General features: G+C 46.6%; 3 protein-coding genes and 1 long non-coding RNA gene across 6 annotated transcripts; 2 read left to right on the forward strand and 2 right to left on the reverse strand.

Annotated features, from left to right (window-relative positions):
- Positions 1 to 404: 404 nt before the first annotated feature.
- LOC124661680 lies at positions 405 to 6,266 on the forward strand. Of its 3 annotated transcripts, XR_006990262.1 has the most exons (9): positions 405 to 882; positions 968 to 1,427; positions 2,075 to 2,923; positions 3,065 to 3,135; positions 3,220 to 3,289; positions 3,460 to 4,742; positions 5,143 to 5,215; positions 5,435 to 5,634; positions 5,805 to 6,266. It is a non-coding gene; the product is annotated as an uncharacterized LOC124661680 (long non-coding RNA). The 3 variants fall into 3 exon arrangements; XR_006990260.1 differs by having other exon boundaries at positions 2,552 to 2,923; positions 3,460 to 5,634; XR_006990261.1 differs by having other exon boundaries at positions 2,859 to 2,923; positions 3,460 to 5,634.
- Positions 6,267 to 8,988: 2,722 nt separating this feature from the next.
- LOC124663172 (receptor like protein 29-like) lies at positions 8,989 to 10,413 on the reverse strand. The gene has a single exon (XM_047200899.1). The coding sequence runs from the start codon at positions 10,411 to 10,413 to the stop codon at positions 8,989 to 8,991; it is 1,425 nt and encodes a 474-aa protein (XP_047056855.1).
- Positions 10,414 to 12,072: 1,659 nt separating this feature from the next.
- Positions 12,073 to 15,911, reverse strand: LOC124663884 (protein VTE6, chloroplastic-like). The gene is made up of 5 exons (XM_047201531.1): positions 15,507 to 15,911; positions 14,345 to 14,598; positions 14,079 to 14,202; positions 13,716 to 13,820; positions 12,073 to 12,390 (listed from the first exon to the last, which is right to left on the reverse strand). Exons 1-5 carry the CDS (start codon positions 15,909 to 15,911, stop codon positions 12,304 to 12,306), a joined length of 975 nt encoding a protein of 324 aa, XP_047057487.1. The 3' UTR covers positions 12,073 to 12,303.
- Positions 15,912 to 20,943: 5,032 nt separating this feature from the next.
- LOC124659612 (oil body-associated protein 2B-like) lies at positions 20,944 to 21,886 on the forward strand. Its single transcript, XM_047197446.1, has 2 exons — positions 20,944 to 21,235; positions 21,327 to 21,886. The coding sequence occupies exons 1-2, from the start codon at positions 20,944 to 20,946 to the stop codon at positions 21,785 to 21,787; spliced, it is 753 nt and encodes a 250-aa protein (XP_047053402.1). The 3' UTR covers positions 21,788 to 21,886.
- Positions 21,887 to 23,816: the final 1,930 nt, after the last annotated feature.

Raw genomic sequence — 23,816 nt, forward strand, 5'->3', positions numbered from 1 at the left:
TGTAGTACTGCGTGTGTGGATGTTTGTAGGCAACAATTAGAAAATAACTTTATAAAAATACTAACTTTCATTAATAAGACTTAATGGCATATTCACCCCTTCTAGTCAACCTTTGACGATCTTCCAATGACTGAGTTTTGAAAATCCTGCAGTACAAGTGCCAAATCCATGTTCGACGTCAAGTGTGTAAACAATATTGGCTCCTTTTACCTAAAAATTTGGTTGAACTGAAACCTACAATGTTAATGTAATCTCTACTACTTAAAAAGACTAAACATATTCCTTATTCTGCCCAATACGTCAAACTTTTGGTCGTACTTTTCGTCCGTTTCGTCAGTCCGCCCGGGACTAACTGGGCCAAAGCCCAACTAACAGAGGCGAGCATTTGCGATAGGGTTTGCCGCGGCCTCCCTTCTCGTCGTCCTTCCGTCAATCCCTAGATTCGTCGCCAACTCCCCCTTACCTGGCCAGGCGAGGATCCCGCAGCGCACCCCAAGCTATCGTACGACGCCCCGCTCGAGACAAAGCCAGAGAAGGACGGGCGGAGCCGCAACCTCCTCCTCTTGTCTCTGGATGCCTGCACCGTGTGAGGCCCTCGATCCATTGACGAGGATATCGCTCAGCTCCCCTTTGTGGCCGGCCCGTGGGGAGGAGACCGCAAGCCGCGAGATGGAGGCGGAATCTGGCGGCAGCCCGCCAGCGGTGTTTCATGGACGCCGGCGGTAAATTCCTACCTTTAGGATGGGATCGCGTCGCCCTGCTGTGATGGTGACGGGTGGGATGACTTTTCAGGACAAATTCATCGATCTGTCGACCTCCCCTGGTCGATGGATGCCGCTAGCTCCAGATGAAGATTGAGGAGGAGCTGATTTGCTTGTTCAGGTATCTTTTTCTGATCCGATTTGTCTCTTTCGTCTCCCACTTTGCATAGTCTTCGGCAACAGTCAACACATCCGCATAATAGCAGGGACGAGTTATTAGCAGACGTGAGCTAGCATGGACAAGAAGCAATAGCATGGACGTGATCAGGACACGTATTTTTACACAGCTTGATTCATGAGTAGACTATTGCTCCGCTGATTAACGACCTGGGGAGGAGGTAATTTATTATTCATGTTTTCTACTTTCACTATTTTGGCTGCTAGCAGCCTAGCACATGACGGATTCTGTTAGCAGCCTAGCACATGACGGATTCTGTTGTTTCAGTTCGGCTTGTTCAAAATTTTCTTTGCATATTTGTTTTATTATTATAATTATTAATCTCAGGTTTGATCTTCTTCTGATGCTCTGTTGCTGCGATTTTGGCAGAAAGATCAGAAAAGGAAAAGTTAAACTGCTACACATTATCACTTGAGCAACATTATTTACCAGTATTATTTAGTTAACAAGGAAATTAGCTGGTGATCAATCGTGAGAGGAAATTGTAGGTGAGCATTTGAATCATCTCCATGCTATGCTACTAGCACGTACGTCTGCCTGCATTCTGTAGTGTTCTTCCAATTGTACATCGTAATATTGTCTTGTCGGACAGGGTGTTTCTGCACCCGGGTGCATATGCACCCTTTATTTGAAATACATATTAAATATATTTACAAATGTCAAAAAAATATAAATAAAAATGCCGCATGTATACCTTGACATGTTACATCCTCACAAAGTTGTCTCAGCAAAAATCAAGATGTTTTGTACCCTGTGCAAAAAAGACAATTTTTTGATGCTAAAATAGTCTATTTCTCGAGGCATTATTTGTCTTTTTTACACAGGGTATAAAAATTGTCGGTTTTATGTGAAACTTTACGTGCACACATAGAACATGTCCCTCTACATGCTAAATTTTTTTCCTAATTTTTTTATGTTTTTGAAATATGTTTTATACATCCCGGGTGCATATGCACCCGGGATCAGTTTTGGTTTTCTGTGTCTTGGTGCTGTACTTTGTTAGTTTTGATTCAGTTTTTACTATATTGGGAAATACAAAATTTAATTGGTCCATCGAAATATCACATATACTGTTAATTTAAATTTAATTATTTGGGACGCATCAAGAGTTTCAGAAACCTCTTTGTTGCTGCAGTCCTGGGCGTACAACAGCGCCATCGGAGACTAATGCTTCATAAGCACCTTCTGAGAAGAAGGCTGAACGTTCGTCCACTTAGTGTGTTAGTGATAATTTCCATGCAAAACCAGAAAAAACATGCGGTGGTAACATAGAACGTTTATATTTGAAAATGCAAAGGGTTGGACAATGATAGATGAATATAACTTGAAGTCTTCCATGTAAAACGGTTCACACAAATCTTAAATACTCAGCGTGTCGCGGTGCGAAAAATCAACATAATTGTTGACTTCGGCACATGTGTTTTTCCATGACCTACAAAATATTCACCCGTAGCGAAGCACGGGCAAATGTCCTATCCGAAAGAAAAAAGGAAAGTTCCCTACTCTCCTAATCCATCGATATGTCGAATAGTTTGGTCGTCCTCGTGGTAGTACTCGCACGCGTCCATCTAAAACTGCCATCGTCTCCTGCTCTATACTCCCATCAAGCCAGGACGCCTAAGGTTTCGGCGCCGCCACACGACCGGCATGGTCTCCCCCGGAGAAAATCCTGCCGCCACCTTCCTCGCGCCTTGGTGGAGGGGAACGCGGTAGGGCGCCGCAAGGCATCGGGGCAGAGGTGGAGGCGCTGCACGGAGGAGATGGAGGTGCTACGACGTTATTGAAGGAGGCGGCTACACAGTGGAGGCGATGGAGATGAGCAGCGGAGCAGCGGCCATGGTGGCAGGAAAGACATCAGCGTGAGCTCCTCATTCCGATTGCTGCCTCCCATAATTAATTTAATTCTATTTCGCTTCTAGGGTTTGATGTGAAGGAGATTCCTATGCCAATGGTGTCAACGACCAGAAGTGATGCTCTGCTGCAGGTATCTCATCCTCTCCACGCCACTCTTTTCCCTCTCTGTTCCATTGAAACTCCTTTTTGATGTTTAGGTCTCTCAACACCATTATGCTTGCTGTCCATGAATACTCCGATAACATTTCTAAACTTATCTTTTATTTTGCAGCTTGGGTTTCCCACACAGTCTGAGCAATTATTTATCGTGTGTTCACCTATTATCTACCGGGGATATGCATAGTAAGGTCTTCTACACTGTACAAAGGCACAATGATTCCCAGTTCCGAGTTATGTGCTCTTTCAGAATTCGTTGGGTCATTTCAGGAAACTTCAGAGTTTGGACTCTCAAGATCAGGGTCCACTTCACAGCATCGTAGCTGATCAACCTTCTTAGGTATTGCTGCCTAATTCCTCCTCCATCGTTTTCATGTCAAGAACTAGCGTACGTTGGTGCTGCAGTACCATGTTAGGCGTGCTCCCTCTGCTCATATGTTTGATTTTGTTTTCCCTCTCCTCACATATCTTGATTTTTTAAATCAACCTCACATATCTTGATTATTTCAGGTTGGCCTTTGTCTCTAAAGGAGCGCGGCTAAGAAGATCATATTCTTGCCATTCAGATTGGGGATGTCCCCCTTTCACAAAAATGCATGTGTTTGTGTTTAGACATGGCAACTCAAACATTTTCTCATCTTATTACTGACGCACTAGGTGAATGTGAGCAGTTCATTGTTAGCCTCATCACCTCTCTGTTTCATGTTGTTGCAAATTTATAGCCTTCCTGATTCATATGAAGAAACTAAATTAAACTTCATGGTAGATACACGTCAATCATACAAGCATGAGGACATGGAAATTAAAAGGCAAGGTGATTATGTGATTTTTATTGTGATGCCAAATCATCTTCCTTGCCTGTTGGTAGCTGCTCCTAAGAGAATAAGATTTTTAATTGTACCTCTTTAGATGCAAGCATCTTCTTATCAGTGGAACTGCAAGGATTTTTTTCAAAGTAAATTGAAGTGAACTAGATCTATCATTTGTACTTGAATGCTAATTGGATATGCAGGGACACTGGGTAGTAAAGTTTTCTAGGAGTGCATATGTAGATTAAGCAGTCTGATACTTTTCAGTGTATTCTCACGGTTATTCTTAGTGTATATTATACAGCTTAAGTAGAGTCGCATGAAGGTGAAGTGAGGCAACCATGACAGGAAAGATGATTTTGATGCACACAACCTATTTAGTGAAATACAGGTACTTGGGTTGTCCCTCCGTAAGTTCCTGTGCAATTTATTTATCGTGCTGATTGTGTGGATTTTGGAGAGCGGCCATATGCAAGGGGGAGCTGTCAGGTGTTAATTTGGAGAGTGGGTATATGCATGGTATCATGTGAATTACGTTGTTGGTTATATGGTTAGTTATCTCATACACCTACAGGCAAGTTCGTATTTACTATCTTAGAACCTTTGTAACATTACAGATTATGATATCATTTTAGTGGAAATTTGCATATACTGGTTAGAGCCTTGGTCCAGAAGTAGAGGTTCTGAACTAAATCAAAGGTCATTATGTTACATCACTGCATAGGGCACTTGGATGGAGGAAACTTAGCTTACCGTGGACAGTCTAGACTGAAACCATATGTGTTTTTTTTAAATACCCATCCTTAAAATTTCGTGTTTCGCATACTTTTATAGTGGTTTAGCACGACAACTTTGGAAATGGCGGCGGGCGTGGTTCTTCTGTGACTGCCTCTGGACGGCAGGCTGGGTCGACATCTCGTGGCTACGGGCATGCCTGTCGCGGCTCTTGCCAGTCAGTTGTTCCTGGTATTTCGTCTCCGCATGGTGTGCCTTCTGCGTTCCTGTTGTCCCTTAGGTTTCCAAGTTGTTGGTTTAAATTATCACTTTTGATATCAGTATGTTTTCTTTTATTCCTTCACTAGGCAGTACAATTGTCATTTTGATATCGCCCCCCTGTCTAAATGGTCCATAAATCCCCTTGAACTAAATAGCACTTGCTATGCAGGTATGGTTATTATTTTAGACCCGTGTGTTGTGTTTTGCTATGATGGGTAATGACAAATTAGTGAAATCAGAATGCCCAGATAAAGCCATCTGCAGAACAAGTTTATAAATAGATGTGCATATGCCATGAGCAAATCAGTATATGCATCTTACAATTCTATTGATGCCCAAAAGCAACATATTTTTTAGAAGGCATCATGGTGATTTTCTTTATATGCAGACCAAGTTCATAATTTGACAATGAGTTCTCAAACAACCTGAAAAATTCATGGAGTATGCATGGAGCCAATATGGTATTTGATTTGGTTTTATTCTTATCTTTTTTAATGGCAGTACTACTTTTTCTTCTATTTTAGTGGTGGTACTGATTTCATTTTAGCTATTCGGAGCTATTCGTCAATAGTGGTCGTGCACCCCAAACCTGATACTTACTTTGCAGACTCGCAACGTATGTATGAGTTTGTCAAAAAAGAATATGCATGTTCATGACCTGGTGTCTGTGTCATTTGAAGCATGGATTGCTAATGGAAAGATCGAGGTGATTCGGTGGATCTACATAAGGAGGAAGATTCATGGACGTGGTGGACCAAGGCAGGATCTTGGGGATGCTCGGCTAAAACAAGCTTGGAGGAGCCAAGCAAACACCGGTGCTAGCTTTGAGGAGGCCATGTGTAAGGATGACCACACCATGCGCACTCCGCGGTGTTTCTATGTAATGGCCTATCTCAGCTGCCCTTCTTTTTATCGCTTTTTGTGTGTACTTTTTCGCTATGCTTTTCTAATTTAGATCTATTTATATGAACACAAAAATTATTAGTTTACTGTATTGACAAACAGATAAAGAAGGTTCAGAACATAACAATCAATTTCTTTGGTCAACAGGAAGAATTGGGAACTGATCAATACAGTTAGTTAGTACAGACAAATGAAATTTTTGGTTTGCACGGAATGAGCACTGATTACCTCAATGTAATTGTAGAACCAACGTGATGTTTGGTCAATTCACTTCGGCGTCTACTCAAAACAGCTCCATATATTCAGTGTTGGAGTAACCTGCAGGAATTGACGGATCTTTAACCATGCTAGGTGCAAGGTACAAATCGAGTGAAATCATAACAAGAGAAAAAATGCACATTAGGCATCTGTAGGATTTTTTGTGAACTTTTCTTGGCTGCAGTTTGTGTTCTCCAAATTCTTAAAAGGTTCAGTTCGGCATCTGTAGGATTTATGCGGTTGCAATGCCGATATGTAAAATAAACCTTTTGTAGCTTTTGGACTCCATAAACTTAAGGAACGGCTCATAGTAACTTAATTTCGGCTCATAGGAACGACTCCGTAAACCACACCGATGCAGAACATTGTTATTTTGTTATTGCGTTTAGTATTATCATGTTGTAATACATTGTAATATCTCTTATTTATTTTAACGTAGTGAGTTGTGAATTATATATGTGCATTGAGAAATTAAATTTCAGGACCCGTAGCAACGGACGGGCATTTGTACTAGTTCTTTAGAATAAAAATGCATTAACATATCATTTTTTTGCTAGAATTATGGAGGAACATACAGATATAGAATGCGGATCTAGAGACAACGACTCGTCGTCTTGATTTAGTGCATTCTAGCTACTCTGTCTGATCCATAAAAAGTATCAAGGACTTAGTACCGAAGTTGTACTAACTTAGTAAAAAAATTCTCGATGCTTATTATTGATCGGAGAGAGTAGTTATTAGCCAATATAAATAACAATACTTAATATTAATTAGAATTTTTAGGGGCTAGCGTGGTTTTCCGGCTCGCACCGGTGCTCCCAAAAGGCGCCGGCTAGTTTTCAAGCCCAATAGAATCGTCAGCAACCTCGTGTCAGCCCCTTCGTAGAGGGCGTGGATCGGGCGCGCCGGCGCCTCGCGGCACGTCAGAAAACGAGCGTGGGCTCCGCCTGGCAGCCAGACGCACCGCTTTCCCCACCCCTACCCACGGCTGAGCCGACTCCCATCCCTCTAGATCGCCACCGTCGCCGTCGCCCCTGCTTGCAATAGACACCGCCGCATGTCCGGAACCGATGTCCATCAACACGGCCGCCACCCCCTCGACTGGCGGCCGATGTTTCTCCCGGAACAGAGCTCGCCGCCACCGCGGCACAACCAGCCCGCCCACAAGGTGTTCGTCGGATTGCCGCGATGGACATCGATGACGAGATGATGGTGCAGCTGTTCACGGAGGAGCAGAACGCTGAGGTTGTCCGGCGGCAACATCAGAAGCTGATTCTGACGAGTATGTTGCGCGTTCGCCAGCCTTTCTTCGATGTGCCTCGTCGCGGTGGCTCAAAGCCAGGCAAGAGGAGGAACATCAACGATATGGTCAAGCCGGCGCAATGCTGCTTGACGCCGACTACTTCAACGATAACGCGACTCATTCGCACAAGGAATTTCGGCGCCGGTTTAGGTTGAACAAGGATCTGTTCATGAAGATTGTCTACGGCGTCAGGGAGTACGACGACTACTTCATGGCCAGCAAGATTGCACAGGTTTGTGGGGCTTCACCTTAATTCAGAAGTGCATGATTTATTTTCTACTTGTTTAATTGTATGAATAATTTAATTTCCATTTGTTTGATTGTATGAATAATTTAAGTACTATTTGTGTGATTGTATGAATAATTTAAGTACTATTTGTGTGATTGTATGAATAATTGAACATAGTATGAATAAAATATGATTGATATATTATTTCAAAATATTATAAAAAGAAAAAAAAAATTGGAGGCCGTTGCTCCGGTGTAGAAAGAGCATCCCCAAAGAGAAAATGCACTACCAACGACTGTTTAGGATGCACCGGTGAAGATGCTAAAGCGTCGTGCTTCAGCCTGAAGTCTTTCTTTTTTTGAACAAAGAAGTGGATCATATATTAGCATAGCACGTGGCAGGTACAAATCTCATACAGGCCTTTTACATCACTCGTCCTAAAGAACCGACAATTTGAAGATAAGGCATGTACTTTTGCAAGAAACACCCTAGCAAAGAAACTGGAAAAGCAATCAAGACCCTGGGTATCTCTGCCACCAGCCATCGGCGTCCTCAAGGCGTTGCCACCGAGGAATAGGGCGAGAGCACTCGAGCGCCCCTTTTCGGCGAGAAACCGTCGTCGCTGGCTACCTTGAGGCTTCAGGGGACGAACCACTTGGCAGCATCTAGGCGTCGAGCTCCATCAAACAGGACGGAGAGTAGCCACTGATTTGGAGGTTGCAGATTGGCCTCCATGGCCAAGGATAGCCGTGACAAGATTGCCACCGGCTTCGATGCGCTTGTTGGGGAAGATCCACCGTCGAAGATGCGGAGTCAAAGAGCAACTGCACCATGCACCTTGAATAGCACAGGGATCCTCAGCTCCTCCTACTAGATGCCGATTTGCAACATACTGCGTCTCCCCTTCTCCCCCCGCCACCACGGCCGGCCAGAGAACGGCGGGACTTGTAAAGGCACCCTTTCTTCTCCTCCCGCCTCCACAGCCGACCAGAGAAGATCCAGGTGCTTGCTTCAGCAAGTTGAGCTCAGCAAGAGTGGCTTTATTGACGGAGACTATGGTTCCCGTCGATTGATTCACCTCCGTCCACCGGAGCTGAAGAAATCGAGCAGAACACCCTATGCAATCACCGATCTGGCCGAACAGATCAGAGATTCTGCTCGAGACTACGAGCATACAGCCCACTACCAACCTAACTACCAACCTATACAAGGGCCGATCTCCATCCCTCCAACCCCTCCGGAGAAGGTGCAGGAAGGAGCCGGCAGCGATTTGGTGACTCTCAAGAGAAGGAGAGGAGGAGAGCGGTGCGGGGTGGACGGAAGTGCTTCTTCTCTGGTTGGAGTTGCCCTTCAGCCTGAAGTCAACAACTTCCTTTTTTTTGGAGAAAAAGTCAACAACTTCCGCAACTCTACTATTTGATCCTTTCCTGGTCGTAGACAAATTAGCATTGCATCACACAAATACGTACACGGCGGGTACTACCACACCAGGGATCCTATTGATACTACTACGGTCTACGCCTACGCCTACTCATCATTCATCAAAGGAAAAAAAGCATGCAGGATATGAACAGAACGCACGCAGGCCCGAGCAGCCGAGACCGGCCGAAGCTGACCGTGTACCCCGTCACCACTCCTCCGGTGGCACTGCTGACGGAGTCACGCGCCAAACCATCACCGCCGCCGCCGCCCCGGCAGGCACCAACACCGATGCCGACGTCCCGCACGACGTCCCGGCCGTCCAGGCACAGCCCTGGGTTGCCGCTCAGGTCGAGGTTGCGGCCGAGCCGGCGCAGGAAGGCGCCGTCGAACGGCACGGCCCCGCCGAGGCCGTTGTTGCTGAGGTTGAGGTGGTACATCCTGCGCAGCCTGCTGAGCCCCGCCGGGATCGCGCCCGTCAGGTTGTTGTTCTCGAGCGAGAGCGTGGTGAGGCTCGCCAGCTGGCCGAACGCCGCCGGTATGGGCCCCGAGTAGCCGGAACCGGCCAGCCGGAGCTCCTGGAGACGGGCGAGGCCGCCGAGCTCGGGCGGCAGCGGGACGTCCATCGGGTTGTTGTCCATGATCAGGTACTGCAGGTTTTTGAGGCCGGAGATGCCGGGCGGGAAGCGGCCGGTCAGGCGGTTGCTGCTCAGCGCGAGGAAGGTGAGGGAAGTGAGGTTGGCGACGGTGGCGGGAACGGCGCCGGTGAGGTTGTTGGAGCTGAGGTCCAGCTTCTGGAGCTGCCGCAGCTGGCCGATCCGGGTTGGGATGGGGCCGGAGAGGGAGTTGTAGCTGAGGTCCAGCCCGACCAGGCCCGTGAGGTCGCTGATCTGTGCCGGCACGGGCCCGGAGAGCGAGTTGTAGCTGAGGTCGAGGTGGACCAGCGACCTGAGTTCCCCGATGCCCCGCGGGATCTCGCCGCGGATGAGGCCGTTCTGGGAGACGGTGAGCACCTGGAGGGACCTGAGGCTGGCGAGCTGCGGCGGCATGACGCCGGAGAGGGACGGGTTGGCGCGGATGCTGAGCTGCTGCAGGCCGGAGGAGGAGAGGTTGGCGGGCGGCGGGAGGAGGAGCGCGGTGGGGGCGGCCGGGTTCTTGAAGCAGCCGACGAAGAAGAGGGACTGGAGGTGCGGCAGCGCGAACGCCTCGGGCGGGAAGGTGGCCGCGTCCTTGCACGACGGGTTGGGGTCCACGCCGAAGTCCAGCCGCGTGACGTGGAGCGGCGCTGCGGCAGCAGCGTTGGTGGTGCTGTTGCTGCCGGCCGGCGCCGGCTTGCACTCGAGCCCCGGCCACGGCGCGCCGCAGGGGTCGGGGGTCTCGGAGCGCCAGTCGCGGTCGGAGGAGACGGCGTCCATGACGAGGAACAGCGTCTCCCTCTCCGCCGGGTCCATGGCCGCCGCGGCTGCCGCGGAGAGCAGGCACAGGAAGACCGCGACGGAGGCCGTCATTGTCGCCTTCGCTGTGCTCATGCTCATCTGCTTGCGCATTCCGGGGCTAGGCTTTGCCTCTGATGGTGGTGTGGTTTTTGTTTTTCTAGGGGTTTAAGATGGAGCAGTGGAGGTCGCCCGTGCGGGCGATGCAGATGGGGCCAGCCAGTGTGCGGTGATTGACGTGACGATGCTGAGGTGACCCGCCATGGCCATTGGCCAGAGAGAGAGAGAGAAGAAATGGGCACCGCACCATGCAAAGCTTTGCGTCTGGGTCGCCCGAGAAAACCTCGGCCTCACTCGCTCGCTGGCACGAGCAAGTACGTACGAGCTGCGCACAGGAGGTATCTGTCTGCGCAGTAGGAGGCAGCAGAGCACAGCGCGCACAGTGTGGCACGTCATGGTGCTCTCCACAAGGAGCCGCGCATATGGTCCTCGCTCGCCACAGGATCACAGATTCAGTACATAATTTGACTGCTCATGCAGCAGTTAAGGGCACTGGCAAACGCTGGGTTTACGCATGCCTTCCAGCTCCAGGCCCTACCCTTCTCCTCCCTGAATCGATCAGCTCAAGTGCAAACGGGAGGGGCCCCGTCACGGCATTGCCTGCGCTGCGAGTTTTGGGCGAGTATGGTGGGTCACCTGTATCTGTATCTGTATATGCACGCGGCATGCCTGTATGTTGGTGTTCATCCGTCAGAAAGGCGTGGTGCTGACAGAAACGACCAGAGAAGGTTATTTAATCTAAGTGGCAGTCAAGGAAACATGCTTTGTTTGGTCATCTGGTCAGCAGGAGTTAAAACACCTGTCATGGTAAGGTCATCTCCAGCGGCCCCGTGACTGTTGGTCGAAAAATGGATCTATACGTTAACCCTACGGTCCAACGCAAAATGACTGACCTGTTCACAGCGACGTAAACGCGGTCTAAATTTACGCAAATGCGTGTGTCGGATGCTGCTCTCTGATGGTAAGAAACATAACCATAGGGAAACCATGCGAAGAGTTATCAGGTAGTACTACAGTACTATGCAACAAAAGCAAATGCACATCGTACAAAGGACTTGAGGACAAGCATTTCAAAATGCAAAAGTATTCAAAAAGCTCAGCAGCCCTGTTCCCACTGCTTGTTCAAACAAAGCCATGACAAGACATAAAGTCGTACAGTGAAAATCCTAGAAATACGTCGCGAGAATAAACACGCCCGGAAACGCATTATCTAGATCACAAACCAATAGGAGGCAAAAGTGCCGCTCGTACGAGGCTACATCAGGTACCATCCGAGCCCTCACCCAGGCGCGGGCCGAGGTGACAAAAGATGGCCTGGCCCATCCAATAGTGGGAAGCCGTGCATGGCTACGCCGTATGGCAGGCTGAAATGACCCATCGAGTTCAGATTCGCTACAAAGGCTAACGCCATGTGATACTTGCACTGCACCTGCCTGCCCAGGACAACGGAGCTGCAACTGTGTCACCTCGTGAACCATGACAATAGATCGATCACAAACCATGTAATTTGTGCCAACATGAGTTTAACCGCGAGGAAAAGTACTGTTTGGAGATTGCATGAGTATAAACACGGATATGCAACATTATCCGGCCAAGCATGAAGTAGCAAGGCAGCAAGATCAGTTTTCTGGGCAAGAATTTTCAGAGACAGATTTCTTTCCCAAAGCCATTCGCAACAAAGCTAGAACAAGCAATGTAGGGAAAACAAGCTGGTGAGTGGTGGTGATATGCATTAGAAAGGAGGAACACGTAACGTAACAACCAAAAGAACTTACGAGCACAGATGCACATCCACTCAGCTTAACTCCCGCAGGTCGGAATCTATAATTCTAGTTCAGACGTCCCTAATAAACATGATAAACAATTTCCGTAGCACCCATCTATATCACTATACAAAATTATGTGATCGGGTGCACTGCAGAGAAGTCAAGAAAAAAAAATTGATCAGGGGCGCCCAAGCAACCACTGCATTAGAACAGCCAGAATGGCACCAGCAGAGATGTTGAGCACGTTGACAACATCGTTATTCATCTGCACAGGGAAATAGTGACCATTAGCTTTGTGGGAACTTCAAAAAAGTTCAAATACACTTTAAATAAGCAGTATTCAGTCTTCTAGCGACGCTATAGTGTTCTTGAAACAAAAACAATGTCACCCTAAAGAACAAACCAAAAACATTGGGTTCAGTTAGAGGAGCTAATTTGTGAACTCAGTTTTAGTCGTGGCTGTTTGGGAGATAAAGGTCGACACTAATTCTGATAAATGAAGTTCTGTGTCTACTTAGCCTGAGAGTTTACTTTGCATCCCTGAAAAAGGAGGGAGAAGCTGCTGCCCAGTCCTAAGATTCAGGGGTTTTCTTTCAGTAAGTCGCATGCATAATGCTGGGCCTAACGAAACAGAAATGTGAATATTGAATTGGTAAATCCTGTACATCAAGCCCTTGGAAAGATGCATGAACAGACTATGCGTCCAAGTGGCATACCAGTACCACAATATTAGAACTATTTACTATATATACAGCATTTGCATTATTCCGCAAGCTGAAAATCTTGTTTAGGCCTTCAGGTGGCAACAGCAATATGCCATATACACTGAAATGATCTACGAGTTCAAGTTGGGTAAAAAGGATGCTTGTCCAGAGAGGACAAACGTGATTGGAGCCTGTATAGAAGATGATCCTATTTGAAATTTTCAGTATGGCATGGCTCAGTTTGTGGTCATTTTGATGTCCGTGCTTATTTATCAAAGCTTTCAAATTTTGTTTTGTTTGGTAAAACTGATTAAAGTTTGATAAATTGTGCTACCCAGTTCATCTACTTCCTCCGGATCAGCACATAGATCAAGAAATTGCTTTGACCATTATTTTGGTCAATAAAATATGGAATATATGTCACAAAAATTATATCATTGGAAACCTTTTTTTAATAGAATCTAATGGTACAGATTTTGTACACATATAATTTATATTTTATTGATTAAATTAGTGACTGAACTTTGACTTAAACTGGGTGCGCACCTGTTAAACCGATCCAGAGGAAGTATTTTTTGAGTGCAATAGTACATTAAATATCAATTTGATTAAGAAAAATTGAGCCTGCCAAGCACTAAGATTCTAAAAGCAGTCCAGTCTAATAAGGTCATCAAAAGCCACAACAATACCAAATGGAGCCTTTACCTAGAGGTACTTGCAAAGTTGGAATGTATTCAGGCAGGCGGGACTTGCTTATGCACATAAGAGCAGCTAACTATCAAAAAGAATAATAGAACCAGAAAACACAAAACCCAGCTTACTAGGGAAAACTCGAAGCAGGCTTGCACATAAAGCAATTATATAACAATCTAGAAGTTCAGCTCACCCATTCAAAACCTTCCTTATCTTGTAATGTCGCTCCAATCAAACTCTCACCAAAATTTGCAATCTGGGATGCAAGAACACATATCACAACTTGAGGTACATTCACCTGTGATGCAAAACAGATTTTTTTTTAAACCACATTCCAAGTATAATTTACTAATTACTGTCAATTCCATATCAATATTGTGACACGGTAGGTGCGATACGCAAGAGGTAGACCTATGCAATGCAAGTTTCATGCTTCCCTACATTGGTCCGTTATGTGTACGGGCATAATATAACGACAGTCGACAAATGCAAGTCTGGTTGCAGTTAAATCACTGAAGAAGCTTTTCATAATAAAAAAATTCACGAACTTATTTACCTGTCCCAGACTGTAACCAACACCTGCCAGAAACATTGCTGCTACAATTCCAGCAAGAGTACCCTCAATGCTGACTGCACCTTCTGTACCTCTTGGAACAATCTTAAACGTTGTCACCAGGTACCTACTCTACAAAATGACCAGATATGAGCTCTAAGTATGATATTACAAATTTAATATTCGCAATGTACTGAAGGACAACTTATTAAGCCATGAGCTACTTAAAGGTCATATAAAAATAAAGTGCGAAGTGACAGGAATCTTACGTTGTTCTTCCATAGGCCTTCCCTATTTCACTGGAAACTGTATCACCGAGTTTAGTACAGAAACTAGCAACATATCCTAGTCTCCAGAGTTCAGCGAATGCTCCACCGCCTACATTATATATCGATAGAAGAGCGCAGACACAACCAGCAGCACTAGAACCAATGACACTTCCAGGCCCTCTCCTTCCTCCTCTTTTCTCAGCAACCCCCAAAGCTTCTTTCTGTTTTATCTTCAACTTCGTTACTGCTGTGCCCTGCATATCAAAATGCAAAATAAGCAACCTAGACTTGTGATGTACTGGGTCGAAACAATAGATGGAAAAGATGAGTTGCCTTTGTCAGTTAGTGCAAGCAACCTAAGGAAGTCATGGAACTATGCCTTAAAATCTATACAACACATACATCTTAAATTTAGAACTGATTGATTTCCGAACAGGCAGGGGCAACAGTACCATACCCTGCAAACCTTGCTTATTTAACGATGGAATAATGATACCATGTTTTTATCTTATTGCCATAAAATTGAAGACAATTTCACAGGAAATGCATACATCAGTTCTGCTTTAGCAAGTAAAAATTATAAACCACAGATAACATATTTCGTATATACAACCTCAATCTAATTTGAAGATTAGAGCATGCAATGATCACTCACTCACGGGTCATCAGCAGTTTCAAAGAGCAGAACCAATAAAGAAGTTTGCAAGTTTTGCTGTTTCCTTGATTTCCAAACTGATGAAATTAATCCCCATTTGAGTATAAGCATCATAAGGAAAGAGTGGCGTCCACCAATGTAAGAGACAACAACCATTTTCAAAGTGGTGTCTCATCCTAACCACCTAGTATCAAGCATTGATCTCGTATGCATATAGCAGGAAAGATAGAACTGTCCCTCGCAACAAGAATGCTGTACATATGGTAAAGATTCATGGCGACCTGAATGGCCTTCTAGGCATTTGGCTTGAGGTTTGCCACTTTGCCTATGCTTTGTAGGCTCTGCCAGCCTGTGACACCCACGAGAGTAACTTAAACCGTGACCAAAACGGGAGTATTGCCGAATTTCAGATTTATGACAGCAGCCCAGACCCCAGACTCTCAATTCAAAGAAACTACAGCATCGATGTGAAGCAACAATGGCCAATGCAGTGCCGAATCCACTCACCACCACGAAGTAGGCGGCGACGAGGAGGTAACCCCGGGATCCGAACGCGCGCCAGGTGAGGGTGCCGAGAACGTAGGCGGCCGCGATGCCGGAGGCGGAGAGGCCCGAGAGGAGCAGCGGCGAGCCCGCGACGAAGATGGCGAGGTTGGTCGCGGCGGCCGAAGCCCACGTCGGTGGATACGCCAGGAAGGCGTCGGCGAGCACGTCCCGGAGGCCCGCGGCCGCCGCGGCAGTGTCCGGGAGCGCGCGCGGCGGGGGAGGGGACAGGCGGTGGCGCGAAACCGTAGGCCCGCGAGGGACTAGCGGCAGGGTTCCGGCCGCGAGGAGGAAGGACGAGCGGGCGGGGAGGGCGCGAGGCGGCGGGGAGAAGGCGGCGGGGAGCGGCGGCTGGAGACCGCACGCCATGGCCGGCACTGGGATTGCTCGGACTGTCAGTCACCAACCGTGCAAGAATCCAAACCCCCTCAGCCGCCCAGTCTACAGGACGGCGCTGATCGCGTAATACGCTTTTGCGGATGGCTCGTGGTACCCAGAAATACGTCTCCTCGCTTGGTTTACGGCTTCACTGCCGTACGTTTCTAGTTGGGCGTCCGGTCTCTATAAAAGATCGCGGCAGTGCGTCCGGCTCCAGATCTTGACCGCCGCCGCCCGCTCTTCTCATACACCCCCAAACCCTAGGGGAAATCGCAGTGTCGATCTGCATCCCGAATGCTACGTTTTGCTGATCTTTTCTATTGGGCGTGTTCCTATCTTTCTTTCTTGCTTCCGTAAAAGGATGTGCTTCTTCTTGCTGCCAAGTGATGTTTTGATTATTGCGCAAGGGTTTCGAGCAATTCATGGCGATTGTTGCCTGATGCGATGAGATCAGAAAATATCTTACAATCTCTTCTGATGGCAGCTGTACATTTCTTGTTTTCGTTAGTATCGCTTTGGCTTCGTTTAATAACCAAGGAAATTGTGATGTTCCAAGTTTTACCTGTTGAGAGGATTTACTGATTTTTGTCCTGGAGTAACGGTTTGGTGGTGCCCTATTTGATTCATCGACTTTACGAAATCCTTCTCGCAAGCGATGCTGGGGTTATTGCGCAAGGGGTTTGAGCAATTCTTTGGCACTGCTAATGCAGTGAGATAAAAATTACATGACATCCCTCCTGATGGCAATTTCTTTCAGAAATCAGAAAAAAAAATACATAACCAAAGCGTAGTTTTTCCTCTGTTCCTCCGTTGATTGTCGACCTACGAGTACGAGCGGTAGTTTTGTGTCATCATGTTCGTTCACCCAAGGCGTTTTCCCTTCACGCGGAGATACGGTTCGAGGTGCTCCACTCCGTTGCTCGATTGTGTAAAGTATTTTTGAAGAGTGGGATTAGGTGCATTCCAATATAATAAATTCTTGATAGATTGAGAGGCTCTCCACTTTGGGCATTTCAAAAAAGTACTTCCGAGCAAAGAAACGAACGAATGCGCGGAGAAGGACCTGGCCCGGGCGTAAAGCCCGCCTTTGGTGCCTCATTTCTATGTTTGCACCCCCATGCCGGCATTAGACAGTGTTATTTGTCTGAACTTCGTTTTTTCTTCATTAGAACATTTGTATCGACTTATTAATTAAGCACAGTAAAGTTTTCTCAACCAAATGCCACTGCTACTCTAGACCATACATAAAGATGACAAAATAGGCTAAAATGAAGATCACAGGTGTGTAGCGCTGAAGACACAGTCAGGATTAGCTGCAACTTTTCACAGTTTGGCTAAAATCCTATCCAAGGTTCTTGCAAACAGATTGAGCAAGGTCCTGCCTGATCTCGTTGGAAAAAATCAAGGCGCATTCATGAAAGGAAGATCCATTCACGACAACTTTAGACTAGTGAGAAAATGAATCAGATTTCTAAGTGTAAAGAAAGAGGAGAGCTTGCTTCTAAAACTAGATATTGCAAAGGCTTTTGACATGGCAATTTCTCCTTGAGATATTGCAACAAAAGGATTTTGGTCGTCGTTGGCAATCTTTGATCGTCATGCTTCTGTCCACGGCATCTACAAGCATCTTGTCTTAACGGCATACCTGGCTCCAAGATATGGCATGCTAGGGGTTTAAGGCAAGGTGACGCCTTATCTCACATGCTCTTTATTCTGGTGATGGAGGCCCTTACTCGCTTGTTCACCAAAGCTGAGGAAAATCGTCTAATTAGCCCCTTCCCTAGGGGGCGCCAGGTACCACAAAGATTATCTGTGTATGCCGACGATGTTCTTTATTTCTCAAAGCATTAGTCGTGGACGCGGTCGCTGTTAAATCGCTTCTTGACATCTTCGGCTATGCGTTGGGCCTGAAGTGCAATCTTGGCAAAACCTCAATTTCACCAATATACAGGGATGAGGAAAGGATCAAAGAAATCAGCGAGGTTTTGGATTGCAAGATCACCCACATGCCTATAACCTACTTTGGACTACCTCTCTATTTCAGAAAGTTATGAAAAGAAGATTTTCAAGTTTTGATAAGATCAGAAGGTGTTTGGCTATGTGGAAGACACACATGCTCACACAAGGTGGGAGACTTATCCTAGTACAATCAGTGCTAAGCGCCATGTTGATCTTCCATTTGATGTCCCTAGACCCATCCCCTTGGGTGCTAAAGGCAATTGATAAGATCTGAAGGGCGTTCTTGTGGAAGGGCACTGACACGGTTAAGGGAGGGCATTGTCTTATTAACTGGAAGATTGCATGCCATCCTAAACCAAACAGAGGACTTGAGATTTTAAACTTAGATGTCATGAACACTGCCATGCGTGTTCAATGGGCTTGGAATATGCGGGTTGGGGTTCTAAAGCCATGGTGTACGCTTGCTTCGCCCATCGAAGAGCAAGATAGGCATCTATTCAGCACAACGACAAAGGTGGTCGTTGTTAATGGCCAAAGATGCTTTTTCTAGACCGATGGGTGGCTAAATGGGAAATCAATAGAAGACATTGCACCGGACATCTATATGGCAATAAATCCTCTAACAAAGGCAAGAAGAACAGTCGTCAAAGGCAGCTGGATTGATGACATCAAGAAGCCGATCAACATCTAAGGGTTTGTTCAGGTTGTAGCCATTTGGGAAGAACTCAATGAAGTGCATATAAGGCAAAATTTATAGGATGAGTGGACTTGGACCTTGGAGGCCAGAGGTTCTTTCACTTCAAAATATGTTTACATGGCGCATTAGAAAACAGCTACGCAGTGTGACATGTCAAAAGAAATCTAGGGAACTTGGGCTCCTTTGCATGGCGCATTAGAAAACAGCTACGCAGTGTGACATGTCAAAAGACATTTGGGGAACTTGGGCTCCTTTGCGCTGCAAGATTGGAATCTGGTTGTTCATTAAAGAAAGAGTCTGGACGGCCAATCGGCTAGCAAAGCGTGTCTCCCGCATAATGAGAAATGTGCTTTCTGCAAGTCAGCCGAAGAAGATCCCCAACATATGTTCATTGTTGTGGGGTGATCAATATCATTTGGAATTTAGTGTTGAGTTGGGAAGATCTTGTGCTAGTCGTCCCGCTCAGTAATCAGAACTTTAAAGCTTGGTGGCAACAAGCATTGGCAAATCTGCAGGGCACAAGCAGGAAAAAAACTAAACACAATGGTAATAGTTACCTCTTAGTCGATCTGGCAAGAGAGAAATAACCGAGTGTTTGAAAATACCCACAAGCCAACATCAAAAATCATCGAGCAAATCAAATCTGAATCAAAGTTATGGTCGTTAGCTAGTAGGGGTCGCTTCATTCTATAAGGGATTGGTTTTTAGGAGTGTCTTAGTTTGTATGTAGGTAGATCCTCAGTGACAATCCTCATGGTTGGGTTGTGTTTGTAACGTGTACTGCTTTTCCTTTGTAGGTTTTCCCTCTTCTTAATATATATACATGCAGCCTCCTGCATGGTTCGAAAAAAAAAACCTGACTTTTCACAAGCGCGACAAAACTTCGAAGATTCCACTTAGGAGATCAGCATGTTGATCGTTTCAAAAAAAATACACACTAAAATGTGTTAGATGATATAACATTTATTTTGAAATGGAGGCGTGCCTTGCCAACTTGAACTCGTTTTTTTTTGCGGGGAACTCCATCAAGCTTCTTTACGAGCAAAGGGTTTCAATATGAGGGTGGAGTTTTGGTCGCTCACATCCCACCATAGTGAACAGTTGAACACATTAAAAAAAACTGAATTTCTTTTGTAATAAACACATTTAACTCATACATATGTGCAAATATTTGTAGAGAAACGAAAATCAGGACACTATGAGAAAATAAAGGTACCTTTTTTGAACACTATATATTCCCCAAAGGATCTAGAGACTCAAAATATGTTATGATAATACCGAGTACAGTTTACAACTACATGCATGCTAACATCACATAGAGCAAGGACCGAAGTGCAAACAGACAGTCAAAGAGGATGTGATCTTCCACTACCTCTTGAGAGTCGCATGTGCATACCCAACGTCTATCCCCTACTTCTCAGGTTGTCGTGCCGCTTGGTGTGAGGATGGGAGAGGTTGTTGGGCTGCTGATGTGGATGCTAGGGTTAGGTTTAGATTTAGGGTTATGTACTTATGTTTGCCCTTGTGTCTTTTGGGCTTGTGTTGTATCGAGGCTTCGATCTAGCGTTCGCTAGCGAGGCTGGACATCGGTAAAATCCTTTCTCTCGTAGGCGTCAATGTAGGATAGCGGATGTGCGTGGATTTGGTGGAAGCTTCTTCAATAAGTTTGTTGTCCCTATCCCAATCTTCTTGATTGGTCATGTACTCCTCATCAGTGGCAATCATGTAGAACTATGGCTTGCTTCGTTGCTTGCCGGTTTCCATGTTGTTGAATCCTTTTATCGAAAGTCGGTTGTTTCAAGAATTCCTTCCAGTCGAAGGTTGGCAAGAAGGGAGGCAATCCATCTTCCTCCTAGCGGCCAAGTTGTATACGTCCTCAAGGTGCTGGAGGTGGCGGTATTGCGGCATCATCGCGCCAAGTGGTTTCGTCCCCGGTTGCAGTGGCACTGGCTTAGTGAAGAAGATGAAGTATGGACCCAACCATGTTTTTTACTTTTCCCTTTTAGGATCCTCCTTGCAAAATTTAGGGACTGATCTGAATTTTTTTTCATTGAGTTCTGTGTTGGGATGTCTTGTAATTATCGATCTTATATAATAGAGCAGCTTGGGTCCTTCTAGTCCATCCTTTGTTTAAAAGAAGAGGAAAATCACATAGTCCAAGGAAACTTGGTACGTGTCTCGGGCCGTTGCTTCCACCCATGGTTCCCGTGCCTTCTGCTTTGAGCTGCGACTCTGCTGGCGTGCCACGTCCTGCTCCTAAGCGCCACGCGTCCGGTATACCTTGTACGAACGCCACGATGTTCCAAAGATAAAACCACATCCTCGCATAGCATCGCATCAACATCAATCTGCAAACGTGCGAAAGCAATGTCCTCTAGTGACCAGAACCCAGCGCCCACGCCCGCATCGGGCACCGGCGGGACGGCGCCGCCCCCGGGGCGGCCGACCACGGTGTCCTCGCAGGCGATCGACATGGGCGCGCAGGTGATGCAGCCGCTGAAGCCGGTGCGCCAGATGAAGCAGCACGCGTGCAGCTTCGCGCTGTACGCGCACGACATGCACCGGCAGATCGAGGTCCACCACTTCGTCTCCCGCCTCAACCAGGACGTCCTCCAGTGCGCCGTCTACGACTCCGACAAGCCCTCCGCCCGCCTTATCGGTATGTATACTGTTGCCAGAGCCTCGCCGGTCGTGACGTTTGCATCCATGTCTGTCTGCATGGTTGGGTGCTTATGAACTTGGATGTGCAGGTGTGGAGTACATCGTGTCTGACGCCATCTTCGAGACCCTGCCGCCGGAGGAGCAGAGGCTGTGGCACTCGCACGCCTACGAGGTCAAGGCCGGGCTGTGGACGGACGTCGGCGTCCCGGAGATGCTGCAGAGCTCGGAGATGGCCAGGATGGCCAAGACGTACGGCAAGTTCTGGTGCACCTGGCAGGTTGATCGCGGTGATCGGCTGCCCCTCGGCGCGCCGGCGCTCATGATGTCACCGCAGGCCGTGGAGCCAGGCAGGGTGCGCCCCGAGCTGGTGCGCGACCGCGACCAGCGGTGCAAGGTCGACAGCTCGGCCTGTGGGCTCAAGGCAGAGAGGGTGGAGATGGAGGAGCCGGAGTGGATCAACCCCAACGCCGACTACTGGCGGCTGCACGGCAAGGGGTTCGCCGTGGACGTCACTGCCACGGAGATGAAGCAGCACGCGCCCTTCCCGTGAGAGATCGGTTGGCATAGGGCGCGTTTCTTCTTTTTTTGTAGCATCACCACCCAGGTGTACGAGAACGGCGCGTTTGGCAGCTTGGAGCCTTCTATTGCCCCTATCGGGAGAGATGAAAAATACCCGGTTTGATTTGGTTATCTGGGCTTCAGGTGTTGTGTATGAGGCTGGTCATAGTGGGGAGTAACTTAGACTAGTAACATATGTCATGTTACTAGTCTAGGTTACTACCTTCATAGTGGGTAGTAACTTATATGTGGTGTCATGCATTGTGTTATTTATTATGTTGTAGACTCATTTTGCATTGGAGTGTGTGATGTTACAGTAACATAGCTAGTTACCACCTCACTCTCTTTCTTCATTTATTGATATGCTACGTCACCAAAATGTCTTGAGATGTGTGATGTTACTAGCTATGTTACTCCCACTATGAGCAGTCTGAACTGGTTTCGACGTCCAGGAGGAATGTCCGAGTTGCCTATTTCCAGGGAATATGTCCCGTTGTCTGCTTTTTGTTTTTATTCTTTTGTTTTGTTTTGAGAATCCGTTGTCTGCTTTCTAGCGCTGTAGTGAAGGCTTGGCTTTTGCTCAGCTTCTCTTATCCTCCTTCACGCATCCACTTGTAATCAATACAATCATGCTTTGAATTTAACATAAGTTATACATGGAAAAATGCGTGCCGATGATATGATTTTATTTCAACAATCGATTTCGAATAGTAAATTTATGATTTTATTTCGACAATCAATTTTGAATAGTAAATTTCGGGCTCATATTTATTTTTTTTGAGCGAATTTTCTTAATTTTTTCGCACATCGTCAACCACACCATTTCGTATGACTCTTATATTATAATTTTTTCGTTTCGGTGAACACACATGCAAGTTTAATTGGGTGTACCGTATCATGTTCATCAAAGTCTTACTTGTGCCAGACTTTTTTTTGCGGGGAATTTAGAAGAGCTTTATTAATCAAACGCATTCGCTGGGCAATCCGCCAGAAGGCTATTGACCAGGAAGCTAGGAGTCTCAAACATCCAACCCTCGGTAACACGCAATGTGCAAGCGCGCTTGGCTCGGCACAGGTGAGCCGGGTAATTGGCTGTTCTTATTACATGTTGAATAGAAAAAACAGAAAATGATCTAGCTAGCTCTCCAACTTCTAACCGAATCGGAGCCACAACCGAAAGCGAGTTGCGGCGATTATTCCAGAGATTTACTAACTCCAGACAGTCCATCTCCATGATCACATGTGTAATACCCCTGAGCTTGGCGAATAACACACCTTCACGCAAAGATAAACTTTCGGCGATCAAAGGATTCGAGATACCTGGCAGAGGTTTACACCATGCACCAATCGGACGACTGGCAGATCTGATCAAAGGATTCGAGATACCTGGCAGAGGTTTACACCATGCACCAATCGGACGACTGGCAGATCTTGCAACACCTCCAGCCCCTCCATATCCATCCCCTGAGTTGATTGCCCCATCAGTATTGACAACGACAAAACCCTCATCCGGAGGACGCCATCCGTGACCAGGCAGAATTATCTATTTCTTTGGAAAATCCAAGAGTGCAAGAGCCTCCCTGGTTAACTTGATGGAGAACCTTGGATCAATTGCCTCCCCCTCATGTTTCCACTTGTTCCGAGAATGCCAAATGGACCACATAATTGTAATGATTTTGGCCCTGTCTTCATCCAAAAACCTTGGGTCACATAGAATATCTTGAGCCACGGTAAACGAACATCAAGGCATGTGACAACCTCATTCCAGAACCGCTGTGCATGAGAACACTTTATCAGAGCATGCATCAGATCCTCCTCCATAGCCAAGAAAACATTGCATCTGCTTAATTCTTTGATGTGCCTTCGTTTGAGGGTGTATTCATCTGGCAGAATTCCACGAATAACTCGCCACCAAAACACCCGAACCTTTGGCACAACCTTCAACTTCCAGAGAGAAGTCCACATCTGTTTCTCATTCGCTGAGGTTCCCGTAGCCTTCCCTTCATCTAGAGTTGCACGCT

The sequence above is a fragment of the Lolium rigidum genome, chromosome 6, assembly GCF_022539505.1.
Source record: "Lolium rigidum isolate FL_2022 chromosome 6, APGP_CSIRO_Lrig_0.1, whole genome shotgun sequence".
Taxonomy (NCBI): Eukaryota; Viridiplantae; Streptophyta; class Magnoliopsida; order Poales; family Poaceae; genus Lolium; species Lolium rigidum.